The 13,798-nt window shown below is 41.1% G+C and overlaps 1 protein-coding gene across 1 annotated transcript in view; it reads right to left on the reverse strand.

Moving 5' to 3' along the window:
- Nucleotides 1-8,987, reverse strand: part of MDFIC2 (MyoD family inhibitor domain containing 2) — a 74,260-nt gene extending 65,273 nt beyond the window's left edge. The window contains exons 1-3 of the mRNA XM_077276141.1: nucleotides 8,901-8,987; nucleotides 5,639-5,839; nucleotides 5,382-5,457 (exon numbers count right to left, since the gene is read on the reverse strand). Coding sequence (XP_077132256.1) covers nucleotides 5,382-5,457 — 76 coding nt within the window. The 5' untranslated portion in view covers nucleotides 5,639-5,839; nucleotides 8,901-8,987. The remainder of the gene's footprint in view (nucleotides 1-5,381; nucleotides 5,458-5,638; nucleotides 5,840-8,900) is intronic.
- Nucleotides 8,988-13,798: the final 4,811 nt, after the last annotated feature.

Consider the following 13,798-nt stretch of genomic DNA (forward strand, 5'->3'; position numbering starts at 1 on the left):
CTATAAATATATTTATTATTTTAATATTTTGTGACAATTTTTTAAAAATATTGAAAAATCTCTTTACAAATCATCAAACTTTCTTTTAAAGATAAATGTAGTTAATAAAAACACAATTGTTTCTTAATACACACAATTATCTATCTAATTTTTTACTATTGTATTTTTTTTTTATAAAAGATCAATGAATTTTTGCTGTTATAATTTTACATGTTTTTTTTTCCGTTACATTCATCCCTGGGACATGTACATAATGTGAGTTCTTTGTTTGCTCGCTTTTTATATATTTACGGTTGAATCATTTGTAACTGCATTACACAGATACGATATCACCTGTGAATAGAAGCCAGATTTAAATATTGAATTAAATGCATCATACGAGCGAAATGTGAAATATACATTCCTTTTAGAATGCAGTTGTAAAATATTTATCACCAGGAAGGAGACATGCTGAGCATACACTAATAAATTTCCCATTGTACATAAACAATATAAGCATTATGCAACTATATATGAGCTTTATTTACAGGTCAGGAAAATGTCTCTATTCGGTGAGAGCAAAAGAGAAATCTAAGCGGCTTTGAAATAGCATTAACAGAAGCTTTTACATAGAGCAAAAGTGCCAAAGAAATCATACAGGTACCAATAAAATGTGAGTCTGAGACCATTTAAAGAGGAGCTGGTCACCCGGTAAAAAGAGAACAGTTCTTCTTCTTATTTTATTCCCACTGCTCCCCTGAGTATTCCGCCTTTTTTCCTCTGTAAATCCGCCTTTTGGTGCCAGAAATATGGACACAGCTATTTAGGGCTAATTTTATTGGCTTTACCAAGAGGCGGGGCTAACGGGATCCTCGTGGGCGTGTCTTTAAGCTGTTCTGCACTATAACTCTGCGAGCAATGTCCCATTAGTAACCATAAGAGCTAGCACTAAATTAAAAATCCCATGTTTCTGGAGATGTGTGGCAGATTGAAGAAAAAAGAGATGGAAAACTTAGAGAAGCACTGGGGATAAAATAAGAACAAAAACTGCACAGATTTTGTTAAAAGCTAGACTTTTTTGCTCTTATTTTATTGCTGTTGCTCCTCTGAGTATTCCACTTTTTTCTTCTTTAAATCCACCCTATAGTTCCAGAAATATGGTCCTCTTTATTTAGTGCTATTTTTTAAGGTCTTTACCAAGGATCCTCTCATACCTCCCAACTTTTAAAAACAACGAGAGGGACATGTATTCCAGCACATACACACTAATGAAACTCCCACTGAAGCCCCTTTGTGCTCTCATCCACTACAATACTCTTTTCATGGCCCACTTAAAATTAAATGCACCCCCTGGCACATGACAATATGCCCACAGTGAAATCCCCCAAACAATTTGTCCCCAAAGTAAGATGCTGCCACAGTGCTTCAACACACTATGATGCCTTCATACCCTTAACCCAGCAGGATGTCGCTACAGTGTCCTCAACATAGTTTGATGTCACCACATTGACCCCAACACAATATAATATCTGCCAAAGAAAGATGCCTTCCACTCAGCATGATGTCAAAAAAGTTCCCCTGCACACAGTGTGATGTGCTCCACACATAGTATTATGACCCCCCACTTAGGATGATGGCCCCAACAGTCCCCTCTCAGTATGATGGACCACACAATATGTTAGCCTCCTCAAAGTATGATGACTCCCACATCTCCCACACAATATGATGCCTCTACCATCTCAACACTTTATGATGACCCAGAGCAGCCTACGCAGAGAGTATGGTTGACCCCACATTCTTCCACACAGTATGATGGTCCCCTCATTGCCCCACAGAGTACGATGCACCTACATAGTGTGATGTGCCCCACACATAGTGTCTTCGCCTCTCTCACAATTTGATGGCCTTGACACAGTATGATGCCCCCTATCCCTATAGACAGTATTATATGCCCCGCATAGCATCCTTACTTCATATGATGGCCTCTACACAATGTAAATTCCTCCATAGCTCCCCTCAAAGTAAGATGTATCCCACTTTCAGTGTTAGGGTCCAAAAACCCCCCACAAACACTGAGATTAAAAAATAAATCTACTCTGCTTGCCCTTTTTCACTGTTCTGCTCTGTTCTGTACGTGGACTGAAGCACAGAGGAGCAGGCGCGATGGACACTGCTGCACCATTATATTCAACAGTATCTGCATTTTGGTGATTCAGCTACCACTAAAATTGTAACGAATGGTGAGAGTTAAGGGCAGAGCCGCTCGGCACTGGGTTTCCCTGACTCATTGGCCCCATAGCTGCTGCATAGTCTATTGCTATGGGTGCTCCATCCCTGGTTTGAGACTATGGTCTCAAAGCATTAGATAATAATAGAGTTTCTAAGCCACTAGGTAAAAATTAGTAAATAAGTCATAAAGGATTCTATAAGCTGTTTGATCATTTGAGGATTTGACTAACTATATCACCACCTGGGATCAAATGGCTACACCGGATCACTAGGAATTGTGATATTAAGGCACCAGGAAGTATTGGAAATAAATCACCAACAGGGAGGTTAAACTCACGGACTCACCAATGATGTTGTAACCAACTGGTATAAACCATTTAACAAAAAAACACAGCAAAAATCGATAGTTAATGGAGTGGAATTCAAGTAAATAGTTCACAGGGAGACCCCAAAACATTTTTTTAGTAAAAAATACCTTTATTAACCAGTTTATTAAAAACTTGTGCACACAAAACCATCACCAAAGAATTTTGGCACTTGAATAGAAAAGACCTAGGGAAGTGCCTATCCCTAATTGCCTATCACTCATTAACACTCTACCTGACAGCGGAGGTTGGCACCCTAAACCTGCGCAGTGGCTCCCCCGCTCACCGTCGACTGTCCCTTCTATCCTACAACTCCCTATAAGGGAAGGGATGGAAAGATATATTATGTTGATAGATAAGGACCAAAGGATGGGGACTGTCCCATAATCTGGCCCTGCCTCACAGCGGAGGTTGGCACCCTGAATTTTCACGATATATGGCGCCTCTGCTCCTCGACGGCTGTCCCAAAAAGAATTGCCCTAATAGATCAATGTCCCCATCCTTTGGTCCTTATCTATCAACATAACATATCTTTCCATCCCTTTCCATTCCATCTTTGGTGATGGTTTTGTGTGCACTAGTTTTTAATAATTTGGATAATAAAGGTATTTTTTAATAAAAAAATTTTGGGGAGTGGTCTCCAGCTGTTGCAAACTACAAATCCTCAAATGCTCTATCAGCCTTTAGATGTACAAAAGCCACACAAAGTATTACATTTATAATGAGTAGAGATAAGCGAATTGGATCGGGTTCCCTCTTATTTGGCAAGCTATAGCGCTTGCCGAATAAGCTGCAGAGGGAACTCGGCTTCCTGAATCGCACCAGCTGATCAGCTGATCGGCGCCGCAGTTGCATGTGTCGCCGCTGTTTCACTGTCACAACACATGGATGGAGAGTCTGTGAGTTGGGCTCTCGATGCATGTGTCGTGACTGTCACACAGCAGCGACACATGCAGCTGTCGTGCCGATCAGCTGATCGGCCAGCACCATCCAGGAAGCCGGGTTTCCTCAGCAGCTTATTCGGCAAGCACTATAGCTTGCCGAATAAGAGGGAACCAGAGCAAATTCGCTCATCTCTAAAAATGAGTCTCTTTAATGCTTTGAAATCCCCGAAGAGCGTGTACGAAGGAATGGAAGTCATCTGGCAATGCCATGGTCTCGTTGTTTTTCCTATAGTATAAGTGAAGATCTGAATGAATATGGGGTAAACTATAGAAATTTTTGGCTATGCTAATCTTGCGGAATTATCTTAAGATCCAACGTATTGGCAAAAATAATGGTACTTGGAAGAAATAAAGGAAATCAAAGAAGAAATGGATCGATAAAAACACAGAAATTATAAGGTTGTGAACTGAGAGCCTAATAGAAAAGTTGGCATATGGTAGGATTTTTTCCGATGCGGTCTATATATATATATATATATAGATGACGTCTATATGTTTACTATATCGATGACTGCATGTTTATAGTGGCAAACGTTTTAACCACTGGGAAATCTTTGTGGCATAAACCTCAAAGAGAATGTGAACTAATCTATCACTTTGGGTGGTGGGGTCAACAACATGAACACAAGAAGACACCCGCTAGAATGCAGTGAACATACAAACTTCACATAGAGTTGAACTTGAACCCAGGACCTCAATGCTGCAAGTCAATAGTGTTACCCACTAAACCATCATGCTCTCCTGCATGTCAAGGCTGAAATTAAAAAAAAAGTGTACATCCAGTTTGAGAAAGTTTGTCACGTGATGTCAAGAAACATCAGAACTTGCTATCTTAGAGATCCAGGCCCTGAAACTCCTACCATGCACTAGAATGAAGTATATAGCTCCCAGAACCTTTTCCAGCTTTATTAAGAGACTTGAAGATAACTACTATTTCATTTTATCGGGCCTTCTTATTGCTCTCAAAAAAAATGCCCGGAAAAGTCAACAGAAGCTGAAATTGCGATGAACGCCTATGAGTCTTTAAAAGCTTCATTCTAGTGCAGTGTTCCCCATCTCCATTCTTCAAGGACCACCAACAGATCATGTTTTCAGGATTTCCTTAGTATTGAACAGATGATGGAATTCCTGGAAACATGATCTGTTGGTGGTTCTTGAAGACTGGAGTTGGGGAACACTGTTCTAGAGAATGATGGGAGGCTTATTCCACTAATGAAAAGTTCTTGTTTCTATGACTTTCTCAACTAGAGTTACAGTACTTTTTAGTTCTTTTAGATTTTTTTTACAATTCTAAGAAAATATGAAATGATAAAACATAATATCAAATAGAAAAAATCTCCATTGTGCTAACATCTGTACATTATTTCATTTACTTTTTGACTAAGTTTTGACAATCAAATGTATCGACTCTTATCTATGAACCTTGGATGATAAGATGCATCGAAGATTAGATGGATTGAAAAATTAATATTTTTTCAAAATTGGGGTCTTAGACAATTCTACCATATGTTAACGGTTGACCAAATCCGCCCAGTCTTGTCATATACCCAATAACATAGAGCTGCATCAAGCTGCTCAATATGCACCAGAAATTGTTGCAAGCCAATCCATAGAGAGATATAAACTTATCAATTAGCGAATATGGATGGAATGACATCAGCTTTCACAAAAAAATGGCAATATCAAATATTTATAAAAATTAAAAATTTGTTGTTTAACATTTCCCACTCCAGTTAGTCTATTTTTCAATTAGCAGGTATATTTTTCGACTCAATCAATACAGATTCATAGCAAGAGTTAAACAGTCCACGATCTAGTCTTACGTAAAATATTTGCATAGAAATAGACAAAAAATGTAACCTACCTCCTGCCAGCCAAGCGATGGTTTCCTGCTCATTTTGGAAAATCTCTATACTTTTTTTGGTCTTGTCTTCTGACATCTGAAGAATAAGAAGAATTCAAAAAGTATGCCTTAAACACTTAACCAAAAAAATCGAAATCCCGAGACTAGGATGAAATGTCATCCTCATCACCGAGAATTTAGAAATATTATAACTTTGCGAAAAAACCAAAATTCTATATTCTTTTTTTGGAAAATGAAAAGAATGGACGGGACTTCACCTGCTCTCGGAGCGGATTTGCTTGTTGTGTGTTGTTGTCCAGGCTCTCTCATACTGACAGCAGTGAATTGATCAGGAATGCACTCACTTCACAGTGCCAGAATTGTCTTAATGCCAGGGATCATCTAAGTTACTACCGAGGGGATTTTGCAGGCAACATTTGATGAGATATTTAAAATCAACTCAGCACTTGCGAAGCTTCCTAAGCAGAAAAACACCGTACGGCACAATATTATTAACCATCTCAGCAATGCCGGGATTATCTAGAAAAACCGTGATGATAAATACATGTGAAATACAAAAATGACTTCTTATCTATGCTTTGTATAGTTCGGAGAAATTGACCTCTTCAGTCTTTGTCCACATTGAATAATGTTATTGTTAAAGGGAAGTATGATGACATCATCACTCATACTAGAAGAGAAATTATGTCACTCATTCCCTAAGACACAAACAATAAGAACAGCTGACATTCTAAATATTTTTTAGTAGAGTTGGTGAGAATTAATTCGCATGACCATGGCCATCGACCACGTCAGTAATCTACCGCCATTGGATGGGATCCTTAGGAACCATCTCTTCCCTGATGGCATCCGCAGCTCTTCTTTAATTAGCCGGCTTGAAGCAACATCACACCACTATGATGACAGCACACCAGGCTGGCTAATTAAAAGGAGAGCCGCATATACCTTCAGGTAAGAGGTGGTTATCATTGCTCCCATACAGTGGCCACAGATTACTGACGTGGCTGATGGACCAGGTCATGAGAACCAATTTGCACCAACTCTACTAATAATACCATGAGACTATAAATGATATATTAAAAATATGATCTAAAAATTAATTGATATAGTTAATAATAGGCATGGGGTATATTGCAATACCGCAATTCCGGAACATAAATATGAATTAGGGCTTGTTGCTATGGCTGTAAAAATTGGAAGAGTGCTATCCATCGTTCTGATGGATGGCAGTGGTCCCGATCTTATTCTACTGGGCCGTGCACATGTCCAATTTTTTCCTCGGACCGCCCTCGGATGATATCCAAGTACGGTCCAATTTTCATGGACAGATTGAATGGAAAAGATGGAAAAAAATGTTTCCTCCTAATCTGAGAAAATCGGCTCACACTACGATCAAAGTCTAATCAGAGCATGAATAGCATAATCGGACCTATTTTGTCAGATGAGAGAAAAACAGTCATGTGACCGTAGCACTGCAGTCCGACATGAATGATTCCCAATGTCACAAAACACTTTGGGGGGAACTTATCATTAGGAGAATTTTTTTAATCACTTTTCCTTGTGCTTCCTTTCACGATATTTGCCTTCAATTTATTAAAGTGTTGCACAATATCGGGCATTTTTACATATAAAATATATCTGGAAATAAAACTAGAACTTATCTAGATATATTTTCCCATTACTCACTCCATCACTCTACGGGGCTGAGGTTACAACTTTTTATGCAACTTGTTAAAAAGTCACAATGTATAAATTTGACTTAACCTTTATTTGTAGTGATGAGTGAATCGATTCACAGAAGCCTGGCCCATGCACCACCTTAGCATCCCATGGCTGCCGGTGGGAGCCTTGTGAACCACCTGCTACATACAGGCATCCTGTTGTGATTAGCTGGCCTGGTGATGATGACATCATGCCAGGCCAGCTAATCAAATGAGGAGTCAGAGGCTCTGTTAGGTGAGAGATGTCCGGTGCCCATGGAATACTGATGTTTACCCTGAACCAGGGTTCTGAAAATTTTCTCATCTCTATTAGTGATGAGCGAGTATGCTCGTTACTCGAGATTTCCGAGCATGCTTGGGTGCTCTCCGAGTATTTTGGGCGTGCTCAGAGATTCAGTTTTCGTCAACGCAGCTGCATGATTTGTGGCTGCTAGACAGCCTGAATACATGTGGGGATTGCCTGTTTGTTAGGGAATCCCCGCATGTATTCAGGCTGTGTAGCAGCCGCAAATCATGCAGCTGCATAAAAAAAACTACATCTCTGAGAACGCCCAAAATACTCGGAGAACACCTGAGCATGCTTGGAAATAACGAGTAACGAGCATACTCGCTCATCACTAATCTCTTCTTATCAGCATAGCTAACCACCCTAACTTTTTAAAAGTGGCTAGAGCTGCGTACATTAATAAAATGAAAATTCTGCAATTGACCTGGCAAATTTTGGAGATCCTCCAAGACTTTTTGTACCACCAGACCATTATTAATATTTCATGTGAAAAATAAAAAATGAAAATTCTACCAACAACAAATTTTTTCATTTTTGAGTTGAGTCATTTTTTTACTTTTGTAATCGTTGGCTGGTTGGTAATTTTTAGCTTTGAGGGCAAGCACAAATCTTTGACCTGGATCATCTTTAGCCTTGGGTGGGTCTCATGTAGCTTTCATAGTGTGTAGCGCTTGTCCGAGGTTTTGGCTACTGACAACTCTTTTCCAAAACCATGCCGCCATTACCAACACGCAACTCTTCAATTACCCACTGGAAAGACGTAATATCTGCTGTTTCTTTCATAGTGCCCCATGACAGTGACAGATGCCACCCTTCCCCCACGATTGTGATAATCCACAGCACTCACAGTCTCTTATGGTGGCCTTCAACTACCAGAAAAGGCAGAGCACTTCCATTGGTTGTCTTCAGCCGTCCCATAGAAAATTAATAGTGTCAATGGCGCTCATGCGTGACTGCTGGTCTATTCTGATGGAGAATTTCAGAGCCCTGTCCACAGGAACGGTGTTGGTCCTGGACGTTACACCCCCACTAATCTGCACGTTTCAGAGCCCCAGTCACAGGACTGGTGTTGGTCCTAGATGTTAAACCCCCACTAATCTGCAAGTTATTGCCTGTCCTTTGGAGAGGTGATGGCATTTAATGATGAGAATAACCCTTGATTATGTACTTTCTCTTGCAAAGAATGGATGGCTGGCCTTTTGTGTAAAGCAGGAACCTTTACCTATTGTGTCACCCCTATTTGCATTTCTGTTAATGTATTTTACTGGAAAATTCTCACCATTAGCAAAAATAAGACAGGGTCCAACTTACAGAAAACACTCACTCACTTGGAATGACAGTTGGCAATACATCGAGTTTTATAAAAGCTTTTCACTTGTTTTCTAATTAAAATGTTTACCGACAACCAGGAGCTCGTCCGTATCAGCGGAAAATTCTCCTTCCTGGATATTGTATTTACCAGAGATCATTGGGGCATTAATCTTATAGAATATTAGGCTCTGTTCTACTTACCCAAAACATAACATTAACTGCACGATCAACATTCACTTCTGCTCCAAAAATATTTAACTTCTGGTCCTCTTAGGTCCACAAGGGCTTGTAATTTAAAAAAAAGTAATTTAAAAAAAAGTTTTTAAACTTTTTTTGTGTTTTTATTTTATGTATTTCACACCAACCACACATTGCATATGAATGGGGATCATTCACCTCTTTCTACTTGTCAGTTTTAGAAGCTACTCCAATTCTCCTGCTCTCTGACCACCACCTTCTTTCATTCTCTATCAAGAACTGCCATCCCGCTCAGGTTACCCCCACTTTCCACACTTATAGAAACATACAGGCCATTAACACCAAGAAACTTATACAGAGCTTGCAATCCTCATTGGCCCCTATCTTCTCCATCTCATGTCCTGATTCTGCACTGAACCATTACAATGAAACCCTCCAAAGTGCCCTGGATGAAATTCCACCTCCTATACATAGAACAACTCGGCACAGACGGCGACAACCGTGGCACAAGCTGCAAACACGTTTCCTACAGTGGTGCTCTAGGTGCGCCGAACGTCTGTGGAGAAAATCTAATCTACCCGAAGATTTCATCCATTATAAGTTTATCCTTAAAACATCCAACTCTGCCCTTCACCTCTCCAAGCAAACCTATTTTAACACCCTCACCACCTCGCTGTCTAATAACCCTAAACGTCTCTTTGACACTTTCCATTCCCTACTCAACCCAAGAGTGCAGGCCCCAACCACAGATCTCCGCGCTCACGACCTGGCCAATTAATTGACCACATTCGACAGGAAATTATCTCCCAATCCCTTCATACCATGCACTGTCCTCCCTCCCCCACTGCATCCAGTTCACTCTCTGACTTTGAATCACTTACAGAAGAAGAAGTAATCAGGCTCCTTGCATCTTCTCGCCCTACCACTTGCACCAGTGACCTCATTCCTTCACATCTCCTCCAGTCCCTTTCCCCGGCTGTCACCTCTCACCTAACAAAAATATTCAACCTTTCTTTCTCTTCCGGTATTTTTCCCTCCTCATTTAAGCATGCCATCATACACCCATTACTTAAAAAAACATCCCTCGAACAAAACTGTGCCGCTAATTATAGACCTGTCTCTAATCTTCCCTTCATCTCCAAACTCCTCGAACGCCTGGTCCACTCTCGTCTTACCCGCTATCTCTCAGATAACTCTCTTCTCGACCCTCTTCAATCTGGTTACCGCTCTTTACACTCTACTGAAACTGCCCTCACTAAAGTCTCTAATGACCTACTAACAGCTAAATCTAATGGTCACTAATCCATGCAAATTCTCTTGATCTCTCCGCAGCATTCGATACTGTGGATCATCAGCTCCTCCTCACTATGCTCCGCTCCATCGGCCTCAAGGACACCGTTCTCTCCTAGTTCTCCTCCTTTCTCTCTAACTGCTCCTTCACTGTATGTTTTGCTGGTTCCTCCTCTCACTTTCCCCTTACTGTTGGCGTTCCTCCAGGATCAGTCATCTTCTCTTTGTATACTGCCCCTATTGGACAAACAATCAGTAGATTTGGGTTCCAGTACCATCTCTATGCTGATGACACCCTTTTATACACTTCCTCTCCTGATATCACACCTGCCTTTTTAGAAAACACCAGTGATTGTCTTACCGCTGTCTCTAAAATCATGTCCTCCCTCTATCTGAAACTGAACCTGTCAAAAACTGAACTCCTCATGTTCTCTCCCTCTACTAACCTACCTTTGCCTGACATTGCCATCTCCATGTGTGGTTCCACCATTACTCCCAAGCAACATGCCTGCTGCCTTGGGGTCATCCTTGATTCTGAGCTTTCCTTCACCCCCCACATCCGATCACTGGCTCGCTCTTCTTATCTGCATCTCAAAAACATTTCTAGAATTCGCCCTTTTCTTACTTTCGACACTGCAAAAACTCTTAAGGTACCGTCACACTAAACGATATCGCTAGCGATCCGTGACGTTGCAGCATCCTGGCTAGCGATATCGTTTAGTTTGACAGGCAGCAGCGATCAGGATCCTGCTGTGATATCGCTGGTCGTTGAACAAAGTTCAGAACTTTATTTGGTCATCAGACCGGCGTATATCGTCGTGTTTGACACCAAAAGCAACGATACCAGCGATGTTTTACACTGGTAACCAGGGTAAACATCAGGTTACTAAGCGCAGGGCCGCGCTTAGTAACCCGATGTTTACCCTGGTTACCAGTGTAAAATGTAAAAAAAACAAACAGTACATACTTACATTCACGTCCCCTGCCGTCTGCTTCCTGCACTGACTGAGCGCCGTAAAGTGAAAGTGAAAGTACAGCACAGCGGTGACGTCACCGCTGTGCTGTTAGGGCCGGCGCTCAGTCAGTCCAGGAAGCGGATGGCAGGGGACGTGAATGTAAGTATGTAGTGTTTGTTTTTTTTACATTTTACGCTGGTAACCAGGGTAAACATCGGGTTACTAAGTGCGGCCCTGCGCTTAGCAACCCGATGTTTACCCTGGTTACCCGGGGACCTCGACATCGTTGGTCGCTGGAGAGCGGTCTGTGTGACAGCTCTCCAGCGATCAAACAGCGACGCTGCAGCGATCGGCATCGTTGTCGCTATCGCTGCAGCGTCGCTTAATGTGACGGTACCTTTACTGTTTCTCATTCATTCTCGTCTGGACTATTGTAACTCTCTACTAATCGACCTCCCTCTTACCAAACTTTCCCCACTCCAATCTGTCCTGAATGCTGCAGCCAGGATTATATTCCGGACCAACCGTTACACCGATGCCTCTACCTTGTGCCAGTCATTACACTGGTTACCCATCCATTCCAGAATCCAGTACAAAACTACTAACCTCATCCACAAAGCACTCCATGGCTCAGCACCACCCTACATCTCCTCCCTGGTCTCAGTCTACCACCCTACCCGTGCTCTCCGTTCTGCTAATGACCTTAGGTTAACATCCTCAATAATCAGAACCTCCCACTCCCGTCTCCAAGACTTTACACGTGCTGCGCCGATTCTTTGGAATGCACTACCCAGGATAATACGATTAATCCCCAATCCCCACAGTTTTAAGTGTGCCCTAAAAACTCATTTGTTCAGACTGGCCTACCGCCTCAACGCATTAACCTTAATATTCCTGTGTGGCCCATTCAAAAAAACAAAAACAAAAAAAAAACCTTTAACCTTAATCAGGTTCCGCACATCATGTTCTCATATATTTCATGCAGTTAATAGCCCTCTGTGTCTGTACTGCTACATACTTAGGCTGTTAACTGGTTCATGCAGCTTTACATGAACACCCGAGCCTTACACTATGGCTGGTCCGAACAATGAAAGCAGTTGTTACCATCCACCTCTCGTGTCTCCCCTTTTCCTCATAGGTTGTAAGCTTGTGAGCAGGGCCCTCATTCCTCCTGGTATCTGTTTTGAACTGTGATTTCTGTTATGCTGTAATGTCTATTGTCTGTATAAGTCCCCTCTATAAGTTGTAAAGCGCTGCGGAATATGTTGGCGCTATATAAATAAAAATTATTATTATTATTATTATTATTATTATTATTAATTATATCCATCTTTTCGCATAACTCTATGTTGCCCGCTTCCTATGGTGTTTCTTCTAGAAATGTAGAAACAAATTGGCAACTTTTATTTCACCTGTGACCCTGCACAGGATGTCACTGTCCAATCGGTGCTTTTACAAAGTTTGTGAGGACCCCTTTGACAAGGGTAATGACTACTCACAGTTGGCAATTAAATTATACATATGCATCAGGAATAACAAAATGGTGCAACACAATGTTTTAAGAAACTATGCTCTAGAACTGTTTTTCCATGGAGAATGCATGTATTTACTAAAACAGATTTATCGGGAAATATGACAGGTCCCCTATAAAGAATTTCTCAAAACAATTTTCTAACTATGTAAGCAGTCTAATGTAAGTGCATCAAAATACTTACCAATTGCCATCTTCTCCAGTTTCCATCACTGCTCCAATTTTCTCCAAGATCACGTGACCACTTTATATCTTTCCCAGCTGTGTGAGGACCACTTACTTTCCTAAAGTAAATCTATGGGGCTGAGAACGAGGCTCTATAGACTTACATTGAGAAAACCATTTACAGTCATCACTTTAACCCTTGTATCAGCTGGCTACACTAATTTGAGAACACGTGATCCAGAAGAGGAAAAGAGCAGCGCTGGAAACTGGAGAAGACGACAATCAGTAAGTATATTATTGCACTTATAATACACTATTCACATTTTGATGAAGGATTATGGAAAATAAATGCCAGGAGAGCTACAATACATATATATCAGAGTAGCTATTTTATTCATATAGTGTATGTTTATTACACATTGAACAGGTTTTGTCACATAGTTCCCAGATTGTATTATACAGTAGCCAGATAATTCTGCATGATGCCAAGATAAATAGTTCCATAAGCCTCCTATACATTTTAGATATCTGTTGGCCAAATGATGACTGATCGTCAGCAGCTATTTCCCCCGACTGTCCCAGAAAGTGGCTGCCAGACGTCTCTGACGGTGGCCTATCTCTTCGAGAACAGAAGTATTGGCTCTCCAAAATCAGACATGCTGGATCCTTAACTCCCCAACAATCAACTGTGCCCCCATACACAGTAGTCTATACACCAAACCCATTGATATCAGTGGCTTTGGGCGACATTAGTCTAATGTATATGGATGGACTTTTCTGTGACAAACAGTGCCACCCAATATTCAAATAAGTAGTGCCAGTACCAGAAAAACTGCACATACACTGCCCAGATAATTCTATGCGATGCCCAGATAAATAGTGCCCTAATGTTCACAAATACTGGCACACAACCCTCTGATTAGTGGTGCCAGTATGACAAAAACAGCACCAAAAGAGGT

This window comes from Ranitomeya variabilis, chromosome 8 (assembly GCF_051348905.1).
Source record: "Ranitomeya variabilis isolate aRanVar5 chromosome 8, aRanVar5.hap1, whole genome shotgun sequence".
Classification (NCBI taxonomy): Eukaryota; Metazoa; Chordata; class Amphibia; order Anura; family Dendrobatidae; genus Ranitomeya; species Ranitomeya variabilis.